At 39.3% G+C, this 25,348-nt stretch overlaps 1 protein-coding gene across 6 annotated transcripts in view; it reads right to left on the bottom strand.

The window, feature by feature from the left end:
- Positions 1-25,348, bottom strand: part of ABCB11 (ATP binding cassette subfamily B member 11) — a 65,152-nt gene that overhangs the window by 16,326 nt on the left and 23,478 nt on the right. For 4 of the 6 annotated variants that reach the window (XM_065670454.1, XM_065670453.1, XM_065670455.1 and 1 more), the window contains exons 4-20: positions 24,905-24,952; positions 24,763-24,814; positions 22,562-22,803; positions 20,463-20,550; positions 19,413-19,546; positions 17,352-17,523; positions 14,754-14,878; positions 13,832-14,006; positions 11,148-11,261; positions 8,990-9,100; positions 7,833-7,958; positions 6,805-7,008; positions 4,529-4,699; positions 3,948-4,149; positions 3,193-3,271; positions 2,142-2,277; positions 446-604 (exon numbers count right to left, since the gene is read on the bottom strand). In XM_065670454.1, the coding sequence (XP_065526526.1) occupies positions 446-604; positions 2,142-2,277; positions 3,193-3,271; positions 3,948-4,149; positions 4,529-4,699; positions 6,805-7,008; positions 7,833-7,958; positions 8,990-9,100; positions 11,148-11,261; positions 13,832-14,006; positions 14,754-14,878; positions 17,352-17,523; positions 19,413-19,546; positions 20,463-20,550; positions 22,562-22,803; positions 24,763-24,814; positions 24,905-24,952 (2,338 nt within the window). The remainder of the gene's footprint in view (positions 1-445; positions 605-2,141; positions 2,278-3,192; positions 3,272-3,947; positions 4,150-4,528; positions 4,700-6,804; positions 7,009-7,832; positions 7,959-8,989; positions 9,101-11,147; positions 11,262-13,831; positions 14,007-14,753; positions 14,879-17,351; positions 17,524-19,412; positions 19,547-20,462; positions 20,551-22,561; positions 22,804-24,762; positions 24,815-24,904; positions 24,953-25,348) is intronic. The other 2 variants (XM_065670457.1, XM_065670456.1) reach the window with 2 other exon arrangements.

Here is a 25,348-nt window from a genome sequence, read left to right as displayed (position 1 = left end):
AGCTATGAACCCCATCACAATTATCTACCTCTCTCTGGTCATTCTGCAGGGGGTGAGCATCCTTGAGCTGCCTGAAATATTTGAACAAAATAGTGAAGTATTTTTTTGAGCTGACCCAAAACTTTCTCAAATGCTTCGCCAACTCTTTAGAATAATATTCTGCAGGTCAGGATCTCTGCATGTCTCTCTCTCCACTATAACTGCATGTGGGGTACATCTTGTCTCACCTATGCTAATGAACCTACCCCTTCAAAGAGCTCAAATTATAACATGATGACAATGATGTAAATATCTCTACTGGATAATTGTTTTTAGGCAAGAAGTCTAACCCCATTTACTTGATGAGATATAAAGATTTGCCCCAAACGTGTAAAGTTCTGCATCATACATTCACTCCCCTCTATTTCGGAGCTAAAATACACTTTAAAATGTTAGCATAACTTACCCCAAGAATCTGACTGAATAAAAAAGCATAGAGTGGACTGACTGCTCCATTCACAGCTGCTGCTAGAGATCCAAGTACCATGTATGGCCATTCAGAGGCATTGTATTTCAAAATTCTGGTAAATGGCACAGGCTTGACATCTTCCTCCACAACAGATTCCTAAAAAAACCAAGTTATATCTATGAAGCAAATTAATTCTCCCAGTGATGTTCTCCCTTTGACAGTGAGGTAATAGTTAGCCTAGGCTGTTAAATGACCATCTACTGCCCTAAGAGCTGCTCCAGATTTGTACAGGAAGGGAGAATGATGGGTCTTGGCTGCTGTCTGAATCTCTTTTGTAGGGCTGGGGAGTCACAAGAGAGTCACATAAAAAGAGTCACTTTTACTGTCCCTGGAAAAAACAGAGATTCGTACCTTGGGCAGCTCTACTGATTCTAACTTAAGAGGTTGATGACGACCAGTTTAAGACTTTCTGCCACTGAAACTCAGGCTGTTCCCTTTTGGCTGCCTTCAAACGAGGTGTGATTCAATACCCAGTGCCAAAACTTAAAATTCTTCCTCACAAGCAGCTTTTTGTGTCACTGCTGGAATCTTAAGAAATATTATTTTAAAGTATTGTGGGTGAACATACTGATCAGACTCTACATCAAATTAGTAGGTATGCTATAGAACTACAACAAGGAAAATCTCAGAGCAATAGCTGGATTCAGGCTCTATACGTGCTAATTACGCCTCCCTTCTATGTAACATCCTCAGACTATATGCTGAATTCCTGTAATTAGGCCCAGTAAGAACAGAATATTCATCATCAAATTATAACTTACCCTAACCCTGCAGCTTGATTTGCACAGAATTTTTGTAACACTCGGTGTGCTGAGCCCTGCTCATCTCCCTCAGTTCATGGCTGGAAATGCCCAGACAAAACAGGCACTCTGAAGACCTATCTGCTGGAATGGTGCAAAGATGACTGGGTGGAAGCATCTTGTATTTTCTCTTTCTTTTGAGCTACTCCCAGAGGGAGAGCACTAAAGCCCTCTATGTATCAACAGAATAGGCTTAGCAATAACAAGACCAGTGACTTCTATCTGCTGTTTTCTGCACTGAACAATCATAGCCATGCAAATTGGTGCAGGGAGCTTCATAAGCACTTTGGAAACCCACTGTGTATATTCCTACATATTCTGCATGATTTTAAGGCATGCTGTCTTTGTTTTCTATGCCAGATGATTGCACAAGGACAGTATCAGTGAAAGGACTCTGAGTTAGGTTGCAGTGAGGGTCTTTTTACAAGTCTTCAGATGATTTTGAGATGAAAGTGAATTTACTCTTCATTGAACAAGAAGCAGTGTTATTTGTACCACTGAGTGGCTATTACATTTCACAGAGTGAGCATTTTGCTCTTTGCCAGTTAATTCAGCTTTTATGAATATGTCTCTTCAACTTAATTTACAACATATACTAGTTTACCAACAGGTCATGCTCTGGTAGAAATGGGCCAGAAAGCATAACTGCCACCAAAATGCAGCCTACTAGGTTTTACAGAGGATAAGAACAGAAGTTGTGGTTTTGTTTGAGAAAAAGATAAATCCAAGAAGATGTATCTGCCAACAACAACTATAACAGAGGCACAAATCTACAGGTTATTATTACCAAGTAATGTTGGGTTGAACACTTAATAACAAGCTATAGACCTGACCTTTTTTGCTTGTCCATCGTCTTCTCCATAAGAAGGTGTAAGATATGTAGACTTTGCATGATCTCTTGCAATGGATAATGGAGGGTCAGGGACCACATTAGAGAGCTGAGATCTGGAGCGCTGCCGAAGTGAAGCTCTGTAAAGAGGACAGAAATAGGCTGTTATTCACAGCACAGTAACACAATACTTGCTTGCAAAGCTGGTGCAGTTTTCGTATCAACTAGATCAGAATTCATTGAAGCAAATCATAGGAATCCCATGGACTTTTTCTTTCTTTTTCTACATTCTCTCAACTTCTTGAGAAGAAAATATCCCACAATAGGGACAAATAATTTTGAAAGTCACGTTGCACCACCACCACTTACACGTCGCCTTTTATGTATCTTGCCCTGTGTATTTGCTAAGTAAAGTCGCAGTCTATCCTACTATATTTGCACAAGCCCTTAAGACACCAAGTCAATTCAGCATTATCACTATGAACTAATTCAGTCCAGCAAAACCTACCTCTACCCCTGACAAAAATAACCCTGTAATTTAAGAGACAAGCATTCATTTGCGTATGCCTGTCATAGGCTTGCCTGAAAGAAATATTAAGTGTCTAGCTCCAAAACAGTCTGGCTTGTAAAATGTGTTAACTTTCATCAAGTAGAAGCTATAATAAAATCATCCTTGTACATTGCATTGATTTCTCAAGTAATTGCATAGCAAGTCATTTTTCAAGTGACTGCACTGAAAGCGCATTGAGCAATACAAATATATGGGGCTTTATGGTAGTAATATTAAAAATGGAACATTAACACAGGAGACCAGAACTGGAGTGAAGGTATTATGGACAGAAAGGGGAGAAAAATTTAGAGTCTTAATATTTATCCAAGGCCCTTCAATTTCTTTCCAAGTTAACTTCTGTCTTAGTAAAATGCTTGTAGCCTTTGCAGTCTCTTTTACACAACATAACAGAGAATTGATTCATTAGCACTATTGAGATTTTGGAATAGTGGGATAAAGTGTAGAGCAGGAAACATTGAGATTTACAGTCATTTTTAAGACTCACCGCAAACTGGCCCGATAGCTTCCTCTGCTGAATGACTGCACTTTCTCAAGATTTGGCTCAATCACATTATTTTCTGCTGCTGTAAAATATAGTAGATGGAACTCTTCAGTTTGTGCTAAAATTGAATACAACCTAAGTCCACTGTGCTCTGCCAGAAAGTGCAGTTACTTCAAGTCATAACTGGACTACGTTGTAGAAGGCAAGGAATGTAGTACAACCTTGCTACTCAACCTACATGTACCACATATTTTATATTCCTGTTTGACATGATAAAATTGACTGAATATTAACCTGAAGATCATCTCACTTGGATTGTGACTGCTAAAGGCTGTTTCCCTATTTTAGTACTGTAATTGCTCTCTTCTTTTAAGATAATAATATCCAAGGTATGATGCTTCACAAAAATACAACAGATCATTGTATTAGAGCTCCATTTCCAGAAGCCTCTAGTAAATCAAATAGGGTGGTTTCAAAATACTCTCTAATTTGCTTGCATTCCAAATGCAGCAGGGCTGGAATATCAGCACTAAATGGAGCTATAAAATGATGGGTATTGCAAGTCAAGATTAATGTTACAGGGCAGATCTATATTAGGAAGATCGTTCAGTGTGCATACAGTAAGAATACTTTGGTGAGGGCTATCAATGTATTACTTTAATGAATGCTGAAATTCAGCCAGAAAGGCAGAAATATAAATAAATAATCTGCATTCTGTGTTTTTAACATAATTTTATAAAAGAAAACAAAATACTCACTTTCTGTTTCTTCTCTGTTAACTGCTGTGTCTCCACCACTTTGCAAGGTCACCAACATGAAATAAACCCCTTTCCTCTTCAAGAGCTCTTCATGAGTTCCTCTCTCCACAGCCCTTCCATGCTCAAAGCCAACAATGACATCAGCAGCTTTGATGGCTGACAGGCGGTGAGCTATGGAGATGGCTGTGCGGCCAAGGCGAGCCTGACACGGAACAACAGTCCCAGTCACAGGACAGCAAATACAAGTGCTTGGAACCCACACTATGTAATCTAAAGTTTGGTCAAATCAACGGAAGTCTCTCTAGTGGTTTCAGCTGACTTTGACTTGAACTCCATTCATAGCCCATAGATGAGCTCCTGTTCCTGAGCAAAGGAAGCTATAGATGTCTATAGATCTATAGATGCCCAAATAAAAGAAGAAATTACTTTTTCACTAATACTAAGGTTCTAGTTGTGCATACGAACCAGCTATTAAGAAAAGCTTCTCGCTGTTTTGTTGCAATTCAGCAGCACCCTCTGCAGAGTGCATTAAAAATAATTTCTGTCCTTTTAAGTCTGATTTATGCTATGCTACAGCAAACCTTATGAAGTGCTTCTTGGACAGTAGCTTCACTTTCATTATCAAGTGCTGACGTAGCCATATCCAGCAGCAGGATTTTGGGGTTTCTCACAAGAGCTCGAGCAATAGCTATCCTCTGTTTTTGACCTCCACTCATCTGGCTTCCCCCCTCTCCAACGTGAGTGTCAAATTGCTGTGTGAAAGGAAAAAAAAAACCAAAAAGGTCTGTTAGGCTCCTGGTGAAGACATGGGTAAAATGTCTCTCCGATTTGTTCTGGGAGAAGATTTCAAAACATACTATCTTCGAAAGACAAAAACATTGTGAGTGCACCAGATTCAAAGGAAAGCTGACAAAATAACTTCCTTCATAATGAAAAACATTATTTTGTCTGAATTAGAGTTGCAACTCCAAAAGTAGGTACTGATAAAAAGGTGAAATGTTTTGGTTTGGCTCGAAATTACTATATTAGCTAAAGCTGAAATGGAGAGGAAAAACCTGCTCATTCTCCATCAGATGATTCACCAGCAAACTTTTCAGAGCTGGACTTATGTCCTTTTTTCAGGTGGAATACAGTTAATTTTCTTCATAGTAGCTACTATGGGGCTATGTTTTGGATTTGTGCTGAAAACAGTGTTGATAATATAGGGAAGTTTTTGTCACTGATGAGCAGTGCTTCCACAGAGTCCAGGCCTTCCCTGACTCTCACCCCACACCCCAGCAAGCAGGCTGGGGGTGCACAAGAAACTGGAAAAGGACACAGCTGGGACAGCTGACCTCAACTGACCCAAGGCATACCCCATACCATATGGCATCATGCTCAGCATATAAAGCTATGAGAGGAAGAAGGAAAGAGGGCACATTCGAAGTGATGGCGTTCGTCTTCCCAAGTAACCATTAAGCGTGATGGAGCCTGCTTTCCTGCAGTTAGCTGAACACCTACCCAACCATGGGAAGCAGTGAATGAATCGCTTGGTTTGCTTTGCTAGCACATGTGGCTTTTACTTTACCTGGAGAAGAGAAGGCTGCGTGGAGACCTCATAGCAGCCTTCCAGTATCTGAAGGGGGCCTATAAGGATGATGGGGAGGGACTCTTCATTATGGACTGTAGTGACAGGACAAGGGGTAATGAGTCAAAACTTAAACAGGGGAAGTTCAGGTTAGATATAAGGAAGAAGTTCTTTACTGTGAGGGTGGTGAGGCACTGGAATGGGTTGCCCAAGGAAGTTGTGAATGCTCCATCCCCAGTGGTGTTCAAGACCAGGTTGGACAGAGCCTTAGGTTACATGGTTTAGTGTGAGGTGTCCCTGCCCATGGCAGGGGGGTTGGGACTGGATGATCATAAGGTTCTCTCTAACCCTATCCTATGATTCTATTAAACTGTCTACCTCAACCCACAGTTTTCTCATTTTTACTATTCTCCCATATCCCACACCAGGGGGAGTGAGCAACTGTATGGAACTAGTTGTTGACTGGGGTTATAACATAACAACTTGTTTCCTGATGGTCTGTGAGTCACGATTACTGTGTCTGTGACTAATGACATCATACCCTGGTGGCACTGGGTTCAGGTAGAGGATTAAACAAACACAAAAGCCTAGCATCTTGAGAGCCAGGATAATAATATTAACCTAGAGTCAAATCTTGTTTATTCCTCCATTTCCAGGAAATAAACAGAGGTCTTTACACAGTCTGTATATGATTAGTTTCCTGGAAGCCCGGAAATGTATATATGGAGGTTAAAATTACCCACAGACATTAGTTAATGGTACTTGAATCCTGTCAACCTGGTTCACTGTTGTAACACATCCCTTTGTGAAGATACTTGGCAAAATAACATTCTAGAAAAGTAAACAACCCAGTACTATCAAATGTGGAAGGAACTGGAGGACAGGGAACCTTTAGCTAACTTACAGAACTTGTAAAAGGAGATGATGTTGTGAGGATCAGTACAGACTACTCAAAACCTTATGCTGGCTAGTGAGAGAGTCTGGGCTCTAAATTGCTTTTGACCTGAGCAGAAACAGATCTCCACAGAATGAAAAATATGTATTTTAAAATCATGCTATGATTATTGCCATGATATTGAATGTTGTGCATATGATTCCCTGAGGAACTAATTCTTCTTTTTTTTTTTTGTGATGTACATGTAGTAAGACCTAATTAATCAAAGGAAGGTTTGCTGCCTACTATCTACATTGATCTTCTGTCCTGAGAACAAATGGCTGCACGGAAGGAACAGAAGGATTTTATATTTTTTCATCAAATTCTGCCAAATACAATTATAAAACACAGCATACCTGTGGCAAATCCATGATGAAATTGTAAGCATTGGCCTGTTTGGCTGCTTTGATTATGTCTTCCATGGTAGCATCATCCTGACCATATCGAATGTTCTCTGCAATTGTGGTGGCAAACAGCACTGGCTCTTGTTCAACAATACCAATCTGTGAGCGTAGCCACTGGATATTAAGGGAACGAATGTCATGGCCATCTAGGGTAATCTACAGAAGCCAAATAAAACAGAGACAAAAAAAAAAAAAAAGAAAAAGAAAAAAAGAAAAAAATGTCAGGGACGTTATCCCCTCCAGATCAGAGACTAAGACAGACACAAGGAAATGAAGGACCTGTGCAGCCCTTCCATACTGTTTCCATGACCAGCTTTCATACATACAAGAATGTAGTGCAATGGCAGTAATATAGGCTAGTTCTTGGGCCTAGGAGTTGTGCTCTTTGATTTCATTACCCAATACCTTTTTTTTCTTGGCCTCAGAAATAAAACCAGGTGGAAAGTAACATCAAAATTATATCTTTACAATAAATTGGTCCTCTGTCTTTTATACATTCAAATACAGGTCACCATGTATGTGATTTGTGTCAACTAGTAAAACATAAATGGAATGAAAAGTGTTTATAGATGTAATTCATATTCTTAGCCATTCCATTACTAAGTGTTAATTCCTTATACTAAAGCAATATTATGGGATAACGATTAAATGTTCAATACTGGGTTTGTGTTTTCCAGAATGGAAAACTATTTATTACTCCAGAAAGATCATCTGTATAGTTTTTACTCAGATTTAGTACTGAATTTTTGTTTATTCCTAACAGTTTTTCTCTTTCATGTAATTATTTTTAGAAGACAGTTCATCATTCCCCAGAAATGCACAAGAGGAATTTCATTTATTTAAAAAAAAAAAAAAAAAAAAAGAAAAGAAAAGAAAAGGAAATAAACTTAGGAGTCTTCCTTCCACCCTTGTAGAATAAACCATGTCATTCATTCAAGTTCCTAAGACTAGAGAAACACATTCTAGTCTGGTACACTCACCATGCCATCAGTGGTGTCATAGAAACGCTGGATGAGCTGTATTGCTGTACTTTTTCCAGCTCCACTAGCTCCAACAAAAGCTGTTGTCTCCCCTGCTTTAATAACCATATTAAGGTTATCCAAAATCTGGGGCGGGGGGGGGGAAAGGAAAAAGAAACAGATTCAATCCATTCCAATTCTCTTGCAGTCATATAATCAAGTGGGTATATTCTGTCTCTTAAAATGGAGATTCAAAGCATTTTTATATTATGAATATTTTTATATTTATATTTATTTATATATATTATGTATATTATATAAATATATATTTTATATTTATATTTATATTATGAACATTTTTATATTATGAATAAAGACAAAAAAGAAAGCCAAATATATTTACATTGTTTGATGAGCTTACAAATACAAAGCCCTGTTTTGTGTGTCAGGCAGGCAGATTTTGATCTTTGTTCCTGTTCTTATGAAGAACTAGTTAATGAAGAACATTAAGAACTAGTCAAGTTAATACCATTGCAGAACTTGGCAAAAAATCCCCTTTAAAGAACACCATATATGTATTATAAGTGCCTGCTTAAGGATAAATATTAAGAATGTAACAGTGAAATTATGTAGAAAATTCTGATACTTCATATACTTACTATCTTTAGAAGCCATAGCACTCATTTGCTTGCCCAGTAATATGCTTTTCCAAGGAGAATTTGCCAATTCAAACACAGTAGTAGGGAAATAATGGGGTATACAGCCAATGCCCCTGTATCTTTTCCTAGCACTTTAATGGATCACATAGTGCATCCCCAGGAATGGAAGTTATAAAGCCTCCTTGCACCATTCATCTTATTACATTGTGTCCTACTCTAGCAAATATTGAGACAAGTGCATAATTGATTGTCAGAGAAGCTGTATGCAGGTCAATTTGAATGAAATTGCTATGAGTTTATGTTTAGCAGCAAGGAATATATATGGCAATGAATATGTCAGAATGGTAAAATAAGCACAATGGTAAATAGAAGAACACTTTAATGGAAGGATTATTTAGTCTACCTCTAAACACAGGGGCTTGGCTTCTGGGAAACAAATTCTACTGAAAATCTGAACTGCTGAACTGGGATATTTTGTTTACAGTAATTGTGTGCACAGGAGGGATGATGAATAATTACCTTTACGTCTGGTCTGGAGGGATAATGGAATGTTACATTATGAAATTCAATTTCACCCCGTACTTTATCCAGCTTGTAGCCATCTTCTGACATGCAGTCAATGGCAGGTTTCTAGGATAGAATTTGTTGTGTTATTTATTTGTTGTTAAACAGCCAGCACTGCTACAGTAGAAAAATACTCCCAATACTGTACAAAGCCATGGCACTTCTGTTTTAACAGCAACTGACTGCACTGAGCCACCAGCAGGATCTGCCCCAGGGCTAGCAGGCAATGGACATGAAAGTGATGGGGGAGTTTTCAGTGTTGGGTAATGTGGGAAGAAGAATGCACCCTTGTCATCAGCTACTAAGAGAAAAATGACTGGTACAGCTGAAGCCAGGACAGCCCTCTATCATTTTAAGCTTATTGCAATTACCAGAGTCAGCTACTCAGCTAGTTTTTGCTAGAATAAAATAGCTGAGTGAGGCATTTTGAGTAAGCTGATTTAACTGGCTCCTCAGGAATAAAATGGCACTACTTCACTCATACACACATTCTCCTATGGCACTGAACAGCCAGTTCACTGCTGAAAATCTGCATGCTTTACCACTTTGCATTTGAAACATCCGTCCTTGCACATGCAGTCATAAGAGCTGGAATCCTGATTTGATGTTTTCCCATTAGTGCTTTGGCTCTCATACTTTTGGCTAGGCCTTGATTATGGTAGACTGCTAGACATGAGCAGAGAACCAAGAGAAATTTGAGGATTCCTGAAGAAATCAAATTTTCTGAGGACAGATTTTTGAAGCACAAAATACAGAGAATGAGCTAAAACTACAGCAACACCAATATTTAATAACTGAAACATGCATGATTTTTTATGTAGCCTAACAGATTGAAGGGAATTTTAATACAAGAAATGTATATGTTCTAAGATGCTAAGAACAGCTAAAGACTGGTTCCTCTTTAGGAATATATCTTACTTAAATTCATATACTAAGCTATGAAGAAAAATTTCACTGATCCTGCAAATGAGAACCTCAGCACAGTGTAGTACTGAGTGTAGTGCCAGAAAAAAGAAACCAAACCTGTATCAGGGCAGAGCTGTGCTTTTACTGTCTAATCACAAATCTACAAACGCAGCAAGCAGATAGATCTACTTTTATCACCCTTTCTCTAGACAGATAAAATCTCACTTTAGTTTGCCTTTTTTACTTCAAGGTTACCTGACTCAGCCTTATCTTGAATTCTGTGATTAATTCTAACTGTTGCAATTCTTTGTGCTTTTTATTTTTTTTCCCTAAAACCCACTTCCCTTATTAATTTCTTTTTATCTTAGAGCTTTAACTCATGAAGTACATTTGTAAGGCATGCGTTAGCGTTATTACAGAACACTGACGGGTTCCTAAAAAGCGCATTAGCGTTACCACAGCCCCTCTAGCCTTCTTTATATATTCTTATGTGCTCTGTAAAAGACAAGCAGCGTTTTAATGTGTTTACAGAGCTTTTAGCACAATAAAGCTTGTCAATGACCAGAGATACTACATACTGCTAAGAAATCAGTGGTATTTTGCCAACCACTAAATTTATACAGGTACAAAAAGGAATCATCAATAAATGCCAGTGGTTCTCAGACTTCCTCATACAACCTTATTTCAAATATCTGTCTGGATAAAATTGCAATTAACATTTATGGCTGCTTCATGACCAGTGCCTGTGCTTCCTTGTTCCCATTTTAAGCCTGGGTAACTCTTGGAGAGGTGACAGAGACCACCTTTGCCGCTAATGCCAGAAGAGTTACACCTTTTGATGCCATCTAGAGACTGGGGGTTAGATGCTTGCTGCAAGTGCGGCTGCAAGGCGGCTATCACTGCCTGCCTGTACACTTCCCATGGGCCAGCACTGATCAGTAATTGTATATAAGGAGAGATGGGAGTAAGGAACAGTAGTAGCTGAGGTAAAACTTCATTATTGACAAACAGGCCACTTAAGAAATCTGTCCAACACCCTCTCTGAGCCTGTGTGTGTGCTGCTAGACATTTCTATTGCACAGTCAATTTTTCTTTAATTGCACTCATTTTTCCTCATTTACACAGTACATAAAACTACTACTGCTTGAGGCTTATTTAATTATTTTTTCTACTACAAAGTGACACATTTTAGAAATGCATTACTTACTTTATCTATTGTTTCAAAAATGTTTACTGCAGCCCCACGGCCAGTGGCAAAGGCTTCCAGACAGGGAGATGCCTGACCAAGATTTAAAGCTCCTACTAAAACACCAAAGAAAATCTGAAGAAGTGGAAAAAGAAATTAACAAAATATGACATCACATTTTTATTATAGTTTAGAGCTTAGAGAGGCAAATCAAACTAAACAGCTTAAGGGCTTCTTGTGCATAAGCTCAGCTGCACTGATTCACCATATGAGCATAATTAGCCCACAAGAAAGCAAACAAACACATCTTAGAAGGGATTTTCACTCTTTTACAACTTTGCTTCCAGGCTGAAGTAAATCAACTTAGCTCATATTTGCTCTGTCCTAAAAATGTGTGCACCCAAATATTTACTGAAACGCCACTGATGTATTTTTAAGCCACCTCAATTTGATTGTGTGCCTGTGGCTTGAAGCAAGGGCTGGAACTGATCATCAGTGGCAAGTAGATTATTTTGGACATGTCTTTTACCAATAAGCAGATGGGAAGCTACAACAATTCAAAAAAAAAAATAAGCCTAAACAACTGTATTACAGCCTCTGTTGGAGGCTGTTCTGGGCAAAGCAATCACAAAATGACTGAATTTTCAATCCTTGCAGAAGTCAGGAAGAAGGTCAGCAAAACCTTCACCTTAGACTTCTTTTGGCCTGTTTGGGATGCTGGTTTGCAGAATTCCTTAGAAACATTACTGAAGGACAAAGGTGTCCAGGAAGGCTGGACACTCTTCAACAATGAAATCCTTAAGGCACAGGAGCAGGCAGTCCCTATGTGCCGAAAATCAAACTAGCAGGGAAGAGACCAGCCTGGGTGAACAGGAAGGTATTGCTTGAACTCAGGGAAAAAAAAGAGAATTTATCACCTGTGGAAGAAGGGATTGTCACCCCCTGAAAAGTACAAGGATGCTGTTAGGTTATGTAGAAAGAAAGGTGAAGGCACAGATGGCTGCTGCCATAAAAGAAAATAAATACTACTTTTACAAATATTTTATATATATACAAATACATATATTTGGTCTCAGCTAGCCTTTTGAATACAACACAAATAGTAGTCAGGATAAAGGGCAAAGTGTATAAGGAAATGCTACTGTTGAGAAAGAATGAGTACATGGGACTCAGTTCTCCTTTGCATCATGGTGATGTTTACTGAGAATAATCCCATGGCTAAAGTGGAAGAAGCTATTGTATACATACTATGTACTGCAAACATCTACACTATGATGCTGTAAGTTCACACTCAGCTTTACTACAAACCAATTTTCTTGTATGAAAGAGTTCCACAAGCAAGTAGGTTATATGCATGTCAATCAATCACGAACATTAGAGAGCAGGTTCTGTACGTCTGATAGAAGGGAGGAGAATGTTTAGTGTATCTCAGTTCAGTATGGCTGATCATGTCATGAAAAACATGACAGTTTTTCAGAAACCAAGAAAAGTGTATTTAAATGTTTTTTATCTACAAATCCTTCCTTCCTCCCCCCTGCCGGACTAGGAGTGTATGGTAGAAAACATGAAGCACAAGAAATATGACTGGAAACTGAAAGAGGAGTGGAAGCATAAGGGAGAGGCTCTCCATTGACAGCTCAAATTTTTCAGCTACAGGGTAGCTCCCCACTATTTGCCACTTGTCATTTGGAAGCACTGAACTATAGTTATCATGGGTAAGGCAAGAAAATTGCTCACTTTGTTTTTCACTGCACTAACTTTTATCAACTACTGATGTCAAGAGCAGTTGCAAATGATTTCCAATAAGGAACATCCTCCTTGAACAGAATGACTCAATTTTACAATGTTCTCAGAGTAATTTACCAAGCTTCATTTAGCAGGAAGCCTTGCACTGCATGCTGCTGGTGCTTGGGAGCTCTCATGGTGTGCAACAGGCAGAGAAGGAGCAGAAAGAGATGTCTCATCAGAACACCCAGGACTTATCAAGGTTCGGGAAAAATTTACTCTGTGTCTGGACTGGAGCTTGCCATTTGGGCAGTCCTGGCTTAAAGCAAATTACCAAAATATCAGCAGATGCTGGTTTTACTGCATTTAGGTCATCAGTGTCTAAAGCATCAACTGTACACAACACATAAATGCTGTTGAGGTATATTTTTTGTATACACTGCAGGAGCCACAGCCCTGTGTGTTTTAATCAGCATATATGTTTACATGTTCTTTGTCATCTATAGAGCTGGGTGGGCAATTAGCAACAGAAAACAGTGATTCAAAGGGACAGAAGCTGTTCAGGAGATAGAGGTTAGATGTGATAAAACTTTCTTTGATTAGGATTCTCTTCACTGCAATGGGGGTTTTCATCATAAAGGTTAAGTTCTTCAGAGAAGCCAATATCCCAGAAGCCACATGCATACCTACAGAATGGTAAAGCCAGTTTAAGGGTTCTGTTAATTGTGTAGCAGGCTCTCAAACAAAAGCATTATGATCACTGCAGTAGGCAACATTTCAGATCTTTAAAATAAACATTCATTAGGTTTGTTTTTTTAATCTCACCCAATTGTTTCATATACTTTCATACATATACTGAATAAAAAACACACAGAGTGTTAACATTGAGCCACTAGATACTAGAACACTACAAAAATGTATCCCAAAATGCGTGTTTTAAGAAACAGTCCAGAAAAGCTGCACCAAGCTAAAACGGGTACCTGCAGAAGAGTGCCAGGTGAATACTCTTGTTCTTCAAGGACAAGCTTAGAGCCATACCAAAAGGCTAATGAGTAACTCAGAAAAATTATAAGCCACATGTAACCAGTGAATAATCCCATTATCATTCCTTTTCGAATTCCCCAGTGCTGAGCAAACACCAGATTCTTATCATATCTGAAGAAAAAAAATGAAAGGGTGAAATTAATTTGATTTAAAATTTAAAATCAGCGAAGACCAACAAAATGAGTCCTCTCCAATGACTGGCTACACTCTAGTTAACAGAGGGTGTACATAAGGCTTGTACCTCTTCCTCTGAAGTGAAAGACCACTAGTGAAACTAGAAATGCTCCCAGATCATGAAATCCTTGTATGATGTAGTGCAATAGGCACATGAAAAGCCACTCTCACTGCAGATACCTCATCACAGGGTTTGGAGGTTTTAGCAGAGTGACACGGGATTCAAGAATATGGCCAATGCTTCAGAGCATGTCCTACAGTCATGTTATGTTTTAAATGAATTTAAAAGAAATTTGCAGTTTAACATCATCAAATCATTATGCCTTGCTGGAACTAATTCTCTTACTTAGCGTGAAAACAGCCAGAGTTTTCAGATGTGCTGCAAAAGTGATATATCACGCAACATTTAGGGGAAAACTTTACAGTACATTCCTACAAGAGAGAATGACTTGAAGATAGTGTTGCTGATGTTGTATTTCACTGATTGACTGAATTATGAAACTGGTTGTGCATACAGTGTTATTTGAAACCTAAATTTCTGTAACATGAATACAATGCTGAAAATTAACAGACAGTCACTACTGTACAACTTAGAGATTAATTGCAATGACTCTGAAGAGCATTACAGTGTTAGGTTGCTACAGGAAAAAGAAATCAGAGACTTTACAATTTATCCAAACAAACCTTTCAGCTTCTCTCTTCTCCCCGCCAAAAGCAGCCACTGTTCTGATGGATGAGAGCACTTCATCAGCCACAGCTCCAGCTTTTGCATAAGCCTTTAATTCTCGTCCTGTTAGTTTTGCCACAGCCTACAAAAGCATAAGAAATACTGGTTACACCTGAACTGTAGGTACAGACAAGAACAGTGGTAAGCAGTACTGGCTGTAACACTGTGCTGTCTGCTCTGCTTGAGGTCACCTCCTCCATGCCGAGCAGGCTTTTATTAGGCATGCTGCATACTAGAAGACTTCTCTCTTTTTGTATTAGGGTGTAAACCTCTGTAATGGACGAGAACCTAGCTGGGAGTTGATTCCCTCTCATGACTGAGAGCCGTAACAAAGGATGTTGTTTGCCACAGTGTATTCAGCAGAGTATATATGTTTGTGTCCATCATGACTGTTTGTCAGAAAGATGCAGAAAAATATAGGTGTGCACGTGTTCTATGACCTTCATACTTGGCTGCACTGGGGCGCCTGGCTCATGCTCTCAGAGTGAACAGTGAGATCGTAAGAAACTGCACAGTTCCATGAGTAACTGATTAGAGATCTGGCATAAAGCCAGTTGTTTTGATAAGGGTATGAAAGTGGAACCCTCTTGCGGCCATGACAGTAGCCTCACCTATGGGTGGATTCACCGCATAGGAATCTTCCCAATTACCTGAGACTCCTGGCATCAGCTGCAGCAGGGCTTCCCAACTGGAAGTGTGGGCCTAGATTATGATTCTGTGCTAACTGGTGATGTATTTCTTCTTCATTAATCTTTATTCTCTCTATGTAGTAATGATCTAATGCATTGCTAACTTTCTTTGGCACTTTACTAATATACCTATATCTCTGATTTGCCTTATTGTACTTATTCACTATATATAGAGATATTTACCTAATTCACATTAGTGTGCTTGCTTTTAGTGTGCTTACTGGCTTTAGTGTGCTTATTTAATAAACTCTGCATATTATACAGCTAGTGTGTGGTCACTTTGTGGTGTACCCTGTCTGTCAGCAGAACAAGCTCTGTAGCATATGTTCTGCAGAACAGTTATCCTCTTGGCCAACAACTCTGCTCCAGGTAGCTAGAAAGAGCATCTGTCAACAAATGCTTTCCTTTCTTCCCTCCCTCTCTGCTCCTAATTGGGCTTAAGAAGACTGCAGACTGTGGGTTTGTGCATGGTGGGAGGAAGGGGAGCTTAAGTAGCAAGAGCAGTCCTTCAGCCACTGTAACAGAGCCCAGCTTCAGGAATAAGAGGCAATGGTAGTGGTGGGGAAAGGTGGAAACAGGTGTTGTCCACCACTGTGCTTTGTTTCTTGGGCTGACAGCAAACAGGTCCTTACAGAGAGTGCTGGATGCCAAAAGCTTACTTAAGCTCAAAAAAAGCTCAAATTAGTGGAACAATATATAGTCATGTACAATTCTACACAAAGATACTACATTTGCCTGGGAATGATATATCACCAGAAAATGTAAAGTGACATTTGCCTTCTCTCTTCAAATACCCTATCCCAGGCATCTATTAGCCACTTCTGGAGACAGAAAATCAGGCTGGATTGGTCTTGGGTCTGTTTTCTTTATGGTAAAAAGCAAAGACTTGGCCTGGAAAGGCTCATAAGCAGGAAACAACAGTCAGTATGTGAAAGGAAAGAGATCAGGACAGAGAAATAATGGAAAGGGGGAAAATGTGCTCAGAAAGAAACTGCAAATGAAGGAAAGAGACATTTGGGGGTTTATTTAATTTCCTGCCAGGATTCTGCTCTCCCCCTTCACACTGACTCATTATTCATGTCATCAACTAGCAGTCAGCACAAGGTGCTAAAGGAGAGCAGGAAGATGAGAAATTAGTCAGTTACATTACAGGTTTGATAGCAAAACGTTCCTGGCACAGAAGAAGTGACATAGCCAAACAAAAGAACAGTGTGAGAGAGTGCAGAGGAGAAGCAGGAACTGCGCAGCCCTTATGGATGTGGAAGAATAGGTGAGAGGACAGAGGACCCTGCTGTTTCCCTCTTCACTGTCTTTTCTCTGCTCAGTGACAGGAAGTTTATAGGGAACGGATAGCAGAGCAGAACAAGAACAACAGGGGAAGGATGCAGCAGCTGCCTGGAGCAGGGACAGGTCGAGGGAAGTCTGAGCAGTTGTTTTCAACTATATTATAGCTCTGAGACTTGATCATCTCTAAAGGCCACTAACTACATAGAGAAATCAAGCCCAGTGTCTAGTAACCTTCTAAAACAGGTGCGTAGTAAAAGAAGGTGTAGACCAGGTTCTGATCTCAGCAACTGTAATATCCATCCACAGGATGCAAAAGAAGGTATGCTTTCACTCCCATCTTAGAAGCAGGCTATATTATTACAGGAATCAGAATAAGCAAAGTGGGAGGGGGTTTTGGCAGACAGTGGTAAGGTGCTGACTCCCCCCTCCCGTGCCCCCTGGGTGCTGCTGTGACTGTAATCTGCCCCTCTTGACTTTAAAAGGGTGTAATAGCTGCCTCTTCCACCAATCCTCCTAGCTCTATGGCATGACCTTCTCTGCTCATCATACCTCAACATAAACTTTTCACAATCCACTTACCAAGCCATAGACAGCTGCTCCAACCCCAAGCAGAGGGCTGACTGCGATGATAACCAAGGTCAGCTTCCAGCCACTGACAAATCCCAGTAGGAATCCACACACAAAGGTGGTTAAGCGCTGGATAAAGATTGCTACTTGGTCAGCAATAGCCTCATTGATTTTGTTAACATCACTAAAAAAAAAAACAAAAAAAAAAAACCAAAAAAACAAACAAGAAAAAAATAACACGAGATTGGTGAGTATATCTTTTGCTTGTGTTGCAGATCTTGGACACATTTGAGTTAGTTGCTTTCCCTTGAAGAGGGTGTTTTTTCACCTCTGTTCTTTCCACCATCATCCTTTCCAAAGACCCTGAGCTACAGAGAGAAAACCTGGTGCTTTTGCAAAGGCAGAAGGATTTTATGTACAGAATACAGCAGAGAAGATACTGTGTTTTTGCAGGTAAAGTTGTCCTGTCAGCAGACTCATTCACTAGCTGGTTCTTACTACTGTGCCCCAGTTGATTCAAAGGAGGGGGCAGACACACCCCAACTGGATGCAGTTACCTGACAATGGAAAAACAGTACAGCTGATACAGCATTCCTCTCAGCATGGGCACTAAGAATGTATTGCACTGCCCATGCTAACAGGGTGGGAAAGGGAGGAGGGCTGTAACTCCCTTCTAGTTCCACTTCCCACCACCTCCTGGCTCCTCTCTGCACTCTGTCAGGTAGTTTGTATTTTAAATGACAGCAAGAGTGGGAAAACTGAGGAGGGCTACTTTATCACTGGAGGCAATGGGAAAACATGACAACTCTATCCTAAGAGGGACAGTAGAGCAGCAGTCAACATCTTTTGACCTCTAGGCAGCTGCAGAGTTCATTTGTTATCTCTTATGCATTGCCAACACAGAAGTGTCTTAAAGCAAAAGCCATTATACTTCTGCCACTCGTGGCTACTACCTCACCTTTGAGATTAGAAGAACTGGGAACTCCTGAAATTAATAGGAGCAAATGGTGTTGAGGTTTAAAGTGTAAAATTGTGAGTTCATTGATACATAAAGTGAAATTAGAGTCCTCTATTGAAAAAATGTAAAAGTGTTCAGTTGAAAAACATTATTATATTTCTTCTGGTAAATTGTGAGGGTTTTTTTCAGCCAGGAAGCTTTTTTCTAGGCATAGAACAATGCTGTTCAAAACACCAGGGAACAAAGTGTTATTTATTAAATACCTGCTCATTTCCTATTTTATGCCAGAGAAATTCTTTACAGTGACTTAAAATTGGTGTTTATTCTTCATAAAAAGAACACCACAGAAAGTCATAGATACCAGTGGGCAGTGAGTAAAGGCGTATAAATTCCCCTTCAACTACAGAAAAATCTGCAAATGTGACTACTATTATGCAAGCACAATTAAGAACAGGGAGCCATCTAGAGTCAGCATATTCACCTCGCAGCTAACTTCAGCGCATAAACAGGAACCACTAAGAAAAGGAGCAAACCTTAAATTCCACTTTTCTCAGGGCTAAATGTTTACCCAGGATAAGAAGGTCTCTCCATTTACCTTGAATCCATTTCTAAAGGCAGGGTTTTGTGCCCTCTTTAGCAGAAGATTAAGAAAGGCTCTTTAAATACACACACACATAACAAAACCAAAGAGTACCCATAATGTAATTTTTTCCCCTTTTGGGAAGTGAGAGAGGGTTCAAATCCACATCTCCATGTCTCCAGGCTCAGGGGACTGTGCACTGGCAGCCAAATTATAGACCACTCTGAAAGGACAGGGAATAGGAAGAGGAGGGAAGGATAGGACAAGCTGGCAAAAATAAACCAGTTCAAAATCCAACAAAAACCCAACACATTTACTGACAGTCAAGGCACAAAAGGAAAATAATTGTGGCTTAACAGTTATGGTACTTGGTTCAACGATGGGGGATATAATCAGCCTGGTTCCTGCTCACAGGAACATAGCTATATTTTACATTAGGAGGTGTTTGTCAAATGCCTAGTTATTGGCACTCCACTGTGTTTGGAAGGAAGTGCAAAATGTTCTTTGTAGCATATGCTTTTTCTAGATTACTTACTCAGAAATTCGGGTGTTCAGCTCTCCCACAGATGTACAGTCAAACCAGCCTATATCCATTCGCATTACTTTCCTGAAATAAGCTTTCCTGATTTTCTGTATCTGACGAGCTGCAGCCATCACCCACAAGCAGATCTGGGAAGAGCATAATGTGGCTGATAAATTCTGTAAAATGTCTTTGTTCTCCCAACAAATGCACAAAAAGCAATTTGGCTAAAACTGGAAAGAGCAATTTGGCTATTCATAAAATTACTATTCAGGTAAAATACATTCTAGCTACACAGACATGGCAGTTGTTTTATGTTTCTGGTCTTTAAAGAATCCAAGAATTTTATAAAGCCTCTGGATCAAGCATTTGTCTCAGTTCTGATCGGCTGAGAGGAGATGCAAGTTAAATTGTGTTGTTACATGAATGCCATACAGACAAAAATGTTTCTATCTACAGCTGTAAGTAATAGAGAGATGGCAGCCATTCTGCTTCAGCAAAACTCTGGGATAGTTTTCAGGAGGGAGAATGGCAAGTGATATTAGAGATTATAAAAACTTCAAAAGCAGTGGACTCTTTAGCTGGTTGCGCAGGCGTCATCCAAGCTTGCAGCTCATCTCAGTCATAAGGACTGAACCATTACTACAGAATATGAGGGTGTGATTCTTCAACACCAGTTTTACACTAGTATTTTACTCTGCAATATCTCTATAATAGAAACACAAGGCTCAACACAGTTGAGATGCCCACCAAGAAACCGCATGCCTTTCAGCTACATTGGGAGGGTATGAGGATCCCATAGTAACCACACTTGAGCACATATTTTTTGCAGTGCGAAAGAAGCAGCATGCATTCATCTTACTGGGTAAAGCATATCCTTGTACAAAGGTATGCATGCACAAATCCAAGGAAGTCTCAGACTGCCAAAGTTAACCACTTTCAGCCCATAGAATATGAACTAAAAGCTTTTGCTCTGCTCAATTTGGCAGCTGACTAAGCAGTTAAAAGGAAAATAATTATTTAGTGATTTAAATTTCAAATCAAAATGTGGAACAAAATACTGACTTGAAGGTAGCCTAACACAAGTATGGCACAACCAATTCCTGCATAGTAACCTGCAAACTTGGTCATTTCTTGTTCAATATCCAGCAGCCTGAAAGGAAAATAAATAAATAAATAAATAAATAAATAAATAAATAAATAAATAAATATATAAATAGGAGTTAGCAATACCGTTTTAAATTTTTCAAGGGTTGCAAATCTAGAGTTTCTTTGAGTTAGAGTCACATCAGCTGGCAAGTCAGCTTGTTTTGCTGAGACATTGTTTCCCATTACTGAAACTGTTGCTAGCAGGGGGTGTTTTGTTGCTCTGCCTGTTGCACAGGGGTAGGGCGCTGACAGGTACCAGGAAACCCTGCCACCCTGGAACAGCAGCCTTGCAGTCTCCGAGGAGCCCCTCCAGGCTGCATGCTCCAAAACAGCACAGGTGAGAGAGAGTGCTTTAGGTAAGAGCTGCCCAACAAGTTTTCATTACATATTGAATGTGCTTGCTTTGTGCCATTATACGAACTAACAACACTCAGTGTAAACAGTGTTTTATGGGGAGAAATGAGAGCTACTAAAGTCAATTTGAGTATTAGCTTGCACCATAAGCCTGCTAATTTGAAAAGGTAGTTTCTTTTAGCTCAAGTAGGAGTACTCAATTACTCCTAATATCAGTGAAGGGCATTGAGTTGCTGCTATTGAATTTGGATTACTTTCAAATAGGTATTTCAGTGGTTTATTCACTATGCTTTTAGACAATTTTTTAGAACATCCTGTAAGACAGCAAATTTTATTCTGTTTACCCTGAATTTGGTACACTGACATTTTAAGATAAAAGGGAACACTATGGACCTGACCTGATCCCTTACAAAAAACAATCACAGGAACAACTCATGTGCCTGACACATACTAAGTATAATTGTCAATACTTTAAGTAATGTCATGGAGCAGATCTTCCTGGAAACTATGCACATAGAAAATAAGGGGGTGATTGGTGACAACCAACAGGGCGTGTAGGGATAGGACAAGGGGAAATGGCTTTAAACTGAAAGAGGGTAGATTTAGCTTAGATATAAGGAAGAAATTCTTCACTGTGAGAATGGTGAGGCACTGGAACAGGTTGCCCAGAGAAACTGTGACTGCCCATCCAACCTCAAGGCCAGGCTGGACAGGTCTTTGAGCAACTTGGTCCCTGCCTACGGCAAGGGGGCTGGGACTAGGTGATCCTTCAGGTCCCTTCCAACCCAAACCATTCTAATAGATTCTTCAAATGTATACTGCCTGGTGCATAGCTGCTGCTTCAGAGGAACAGAGGTCTGTAGCAAATCCTATGTTCTATGTGCCAGTCCCATCTTGGAGGGCTGGCTTGGACAGCCTAGAGCAACATCATTCAGCCCAAGTCACCTACATCTATGAATGTGAACTACTTTCCATGTGCTTAGAATTTCAGAGACCTTTAGACAAGTAACTTTTAATTCCAATTAATTATCTAATTAAATGTCACTCAGAGATTAGAAAACTCTTGGAATGATCCACTGAAAAATGAGCATTCGGAAAGGTTACGGTACAAGTTTGGCTTTGACAGACATCTGTACCTGAATGAATCACCTAGACTCCACTTATTACTGTTACTGGAAAGAAACAGGCACTCTTACAGGGCATTTCATCTGACCTTCCTTAGACATCTCCCATAAACTAAGATTAATTGCATCCTAGAAGCTCTCATTTCTCTTCAATGACTAAAGTTTAGCTAACTTGTTTGGAAATCAGCAGGTACCTACAGGTATTTAAGTCCTAACCAGAATGACAAGAAGTCATTATTACTTATAGTGTCATCAGAGAAAACAGGTTAATTAACTCAGATGTGTAGCAGATACAACTGTTATGAGAACAATCATCAGAGAATATCCTTGCTGACATCTATAGCTGAAAGACCAAGACCCAATATGGCCTTCTCTCCCTCCAGGTAATATCTCCAGCTCTGTAACAAATTATGCCCATTTTCTGCCTTATGGATAGAAAATGTGAGGTTTAAAGGTTGAACTGGATCTTCACTAGCAATACAGTCTCTGACAAGCTATAACAACAAAGGAAAGGAAATAAATACATCTGCCACTCACCCACATCTTATTGTGGTGTTCTTTTCATTCTGATAAATAGTACCATTAATCCACACTATGGTGTTATTTACACATGTCTTGTCCGGGTCTTTAAGCTCTTGCATTTCAATGTCATACTCAATAAATGTGTCTGCCATTGCACCAAACACAAGCAACACAGCTGGCTGGGCTGCTCCATGAACAATAGCACAGAAACTACCAACAGCCATCATTAAGATTTCCGTAGGTGAGGAAAATCGAAACTAAAGAGACAGGAAAAAAATACGGTCTCTGCTGAGAGGCAGTCTTCATGATGGTTGTATAAATCATTAATCAGGCGGATCACATATAAAATCATTGTCTTTAAATTTCAGAATTATCTTCAATACAGAAAGAAAACAAATCTCTCCAATCTAGTCTAATTGCACCTGTGATTACAGCATTATAAATGATGAGCTCCCTTTTAGCTGACAGCAGAATCTGACCATGTGAATGAATGTATTATCATATAACATTAATAGCTCAGTATTATTCCACATTATCATCATTCCAGAAACTAGCTAAAAGACTAAGAATAGTAATTACAATTCATATATATGGTCTGCTCTGCAGATTTCCTGTGGGGATGGAGGAAGAGGGAGGGGAGGAAAAAGCCTCAGGGCACTATACAGAGCCACTGAATAAAGTTAGCTAACTTCTCAAAAGTCTAGGGTACTGTGGTAGAAAGCTAACAAAAGTCACAGAACGAGTTCTCACAGTTAATATCCCAAAATGTGTTGGCTTAGGCAGGCAATCGTGCACTGGCTCTTAATCTGGGAGAAATGTATAGAAATATGCCATAGCATGCAGTAAAAAACAAGACTGAGACAAGACCTATTACCTTACATTTGCCATGGGCCAAGAGCACGCACACATGCAACCAGTAACTAAGCAACTTAAGTTACCTTTGCCATGATTTTGTGAAGTCTGATTCTCAGGTTGAAGTCATGCATAAACATATACATTAAACTGTCCATATAGAACATCAGTATCAAATGCTGTATGCTTTGAAACAGGAGTGTAAAAAGGAATCATAGCCTGCTGACAAACCTGTCCAGGTTCTGTAGGTGCTATAATGTGTCTAAGAGAAGAAAGGGTGGGAATTGGGAGCACATATGAAAACAGGACATTAGGGCAGAGACAAGATAAAGGGCAAAACAAGTCAGTTAAAGTCAGTTAACATAAAAGAGAAGTAATTAAAAGGTCTTTTTACAATAAACAGAAGGAAACTGTAGCACTACCACTGTTTTGCAGACCTTGCTTATATAGACCTTGCTAGGGATTCCCTTGGTTAAAAAAAAAAAAAAAACAAACAAACAAAAAAAGAAAACACCACAAACAGACAGAGAAAAGGCAGAGAGAGATGTGACATCTAATCTCTTGGCGTATCTGATGCAAACATACTGCGCTTACCAACTGCATTTTAGGAGTTAAACAACTGTGCAAAACAGGCTACAGAATTCAAACAGAACTCAAACCCCTCTTCTTGACAGAGCTCTCTGTGTGAACATATTGTTCTCTCCACCCAACTAAGAACTGAGAATCTTAGCCAGGTAGATTACAAGCTCAGTACTACAGTTAGGTCAGGATCATATTAGTTTGGACACATTACAGGCTAATTGTCTAGACTACATGCAGAACAGAAGCAATAAAACCTCTTAGCTGCATGCTGCTGTGTTAGACATCACTACATTAATTTTAAAATTTAGATGCACCCTAAGGGATTCCAAACCCATCAAAGGCTAGATATACCATACAGTATTGTGCATCCACAAGTTTCTATAGCTACAAGATCTTCTAATATGCATGAAGCTACTACAAGGGAGCTAAATTATCTGCCAGGTTATCACACAGGAAATTTCTGGCAGAAACAAGAATGAACGAAGGTCACCTAAATCCCTGCTGTTCACCTTAACTTTTTTACCCATATCTACATGTAGGTTCAATATAACATGTTTAATTTACAATTATGACACAAATACTGATAATCAATACCAAGCTGACAAAATGACAAAGGGTTCTACTAAATTCCCATTGATTTTAATGCAGGATTTCATGCCAAATGATTTAATCCTTTAAAGTTTGGCTTAGTCACAGCTATTCCAAAAACAACCATACAGATTATTGTCACTTATTCTGCAGCACAATACACATAAAATATTTATAGCCATTGCTTTGATTACCAGCTGAAAGAAGCCAACACGAATATTTTTGTTTTCTTTCTTTTCTGATGACCTTCAAGAACAGAAAACATAAAATTATAAAATTTTAGTATATATTTTGTTCTACATGCAAAGAGAGTAGACAGAATTGAACTTCACTCACTTTTCACTTTTCTTCTCTTTAAACGGTTCTTCATATGTACGGAAATTCCTAGCAAAAATGGTAAGATATCACATTATATCTTTTATTCTCTTGGTTGCTTCACTAATATTAGATTTTATTTGAAACATTTTGCCCAAAATTTTAGGATACAAGCTGTTTCTTTTAGATTTCTTTGGAACCAGTGATTTGATGATTCATTTAAATTTCAGACATTGACTAGAATAGAGGCTAGGTTAAAATGATCTGAAGGATTATGCTTTCTTTCATTAGTAGCTCCTCAAAACACTGTTGCTGCAATGTGGTTATGTGGGTTCTTTGAGGTCAAGCCAAATTGTTGGCTAATACTTTCTTTAAGACAGATAAATGTCCTGTTTCCACTGCCTTTTCTATTGCCTGTGTGTTCATATGTCCATAATAGCTGTAAAATCTCTCATCCTACTATAG

The sequence above is a fragment of the Lathamus discolor genome, chromosome 3 (genome assembly GCF_037157495.1).
Source record: "Lathamus discolor isolate bLatDis1 chromosome 3, bLatDis1.hap1, whole genome shotgun sequence".
NCBI lineage: Eukaryota > Metazoa > Chordata > Aves > Psittaciformes > Psittacidae > Lathamus > Lathamus discolor.
Note: the sequence above shows the minus strand (reverse complement) of the source record. Positions and strands in the feature narration are given on the sequence as shown.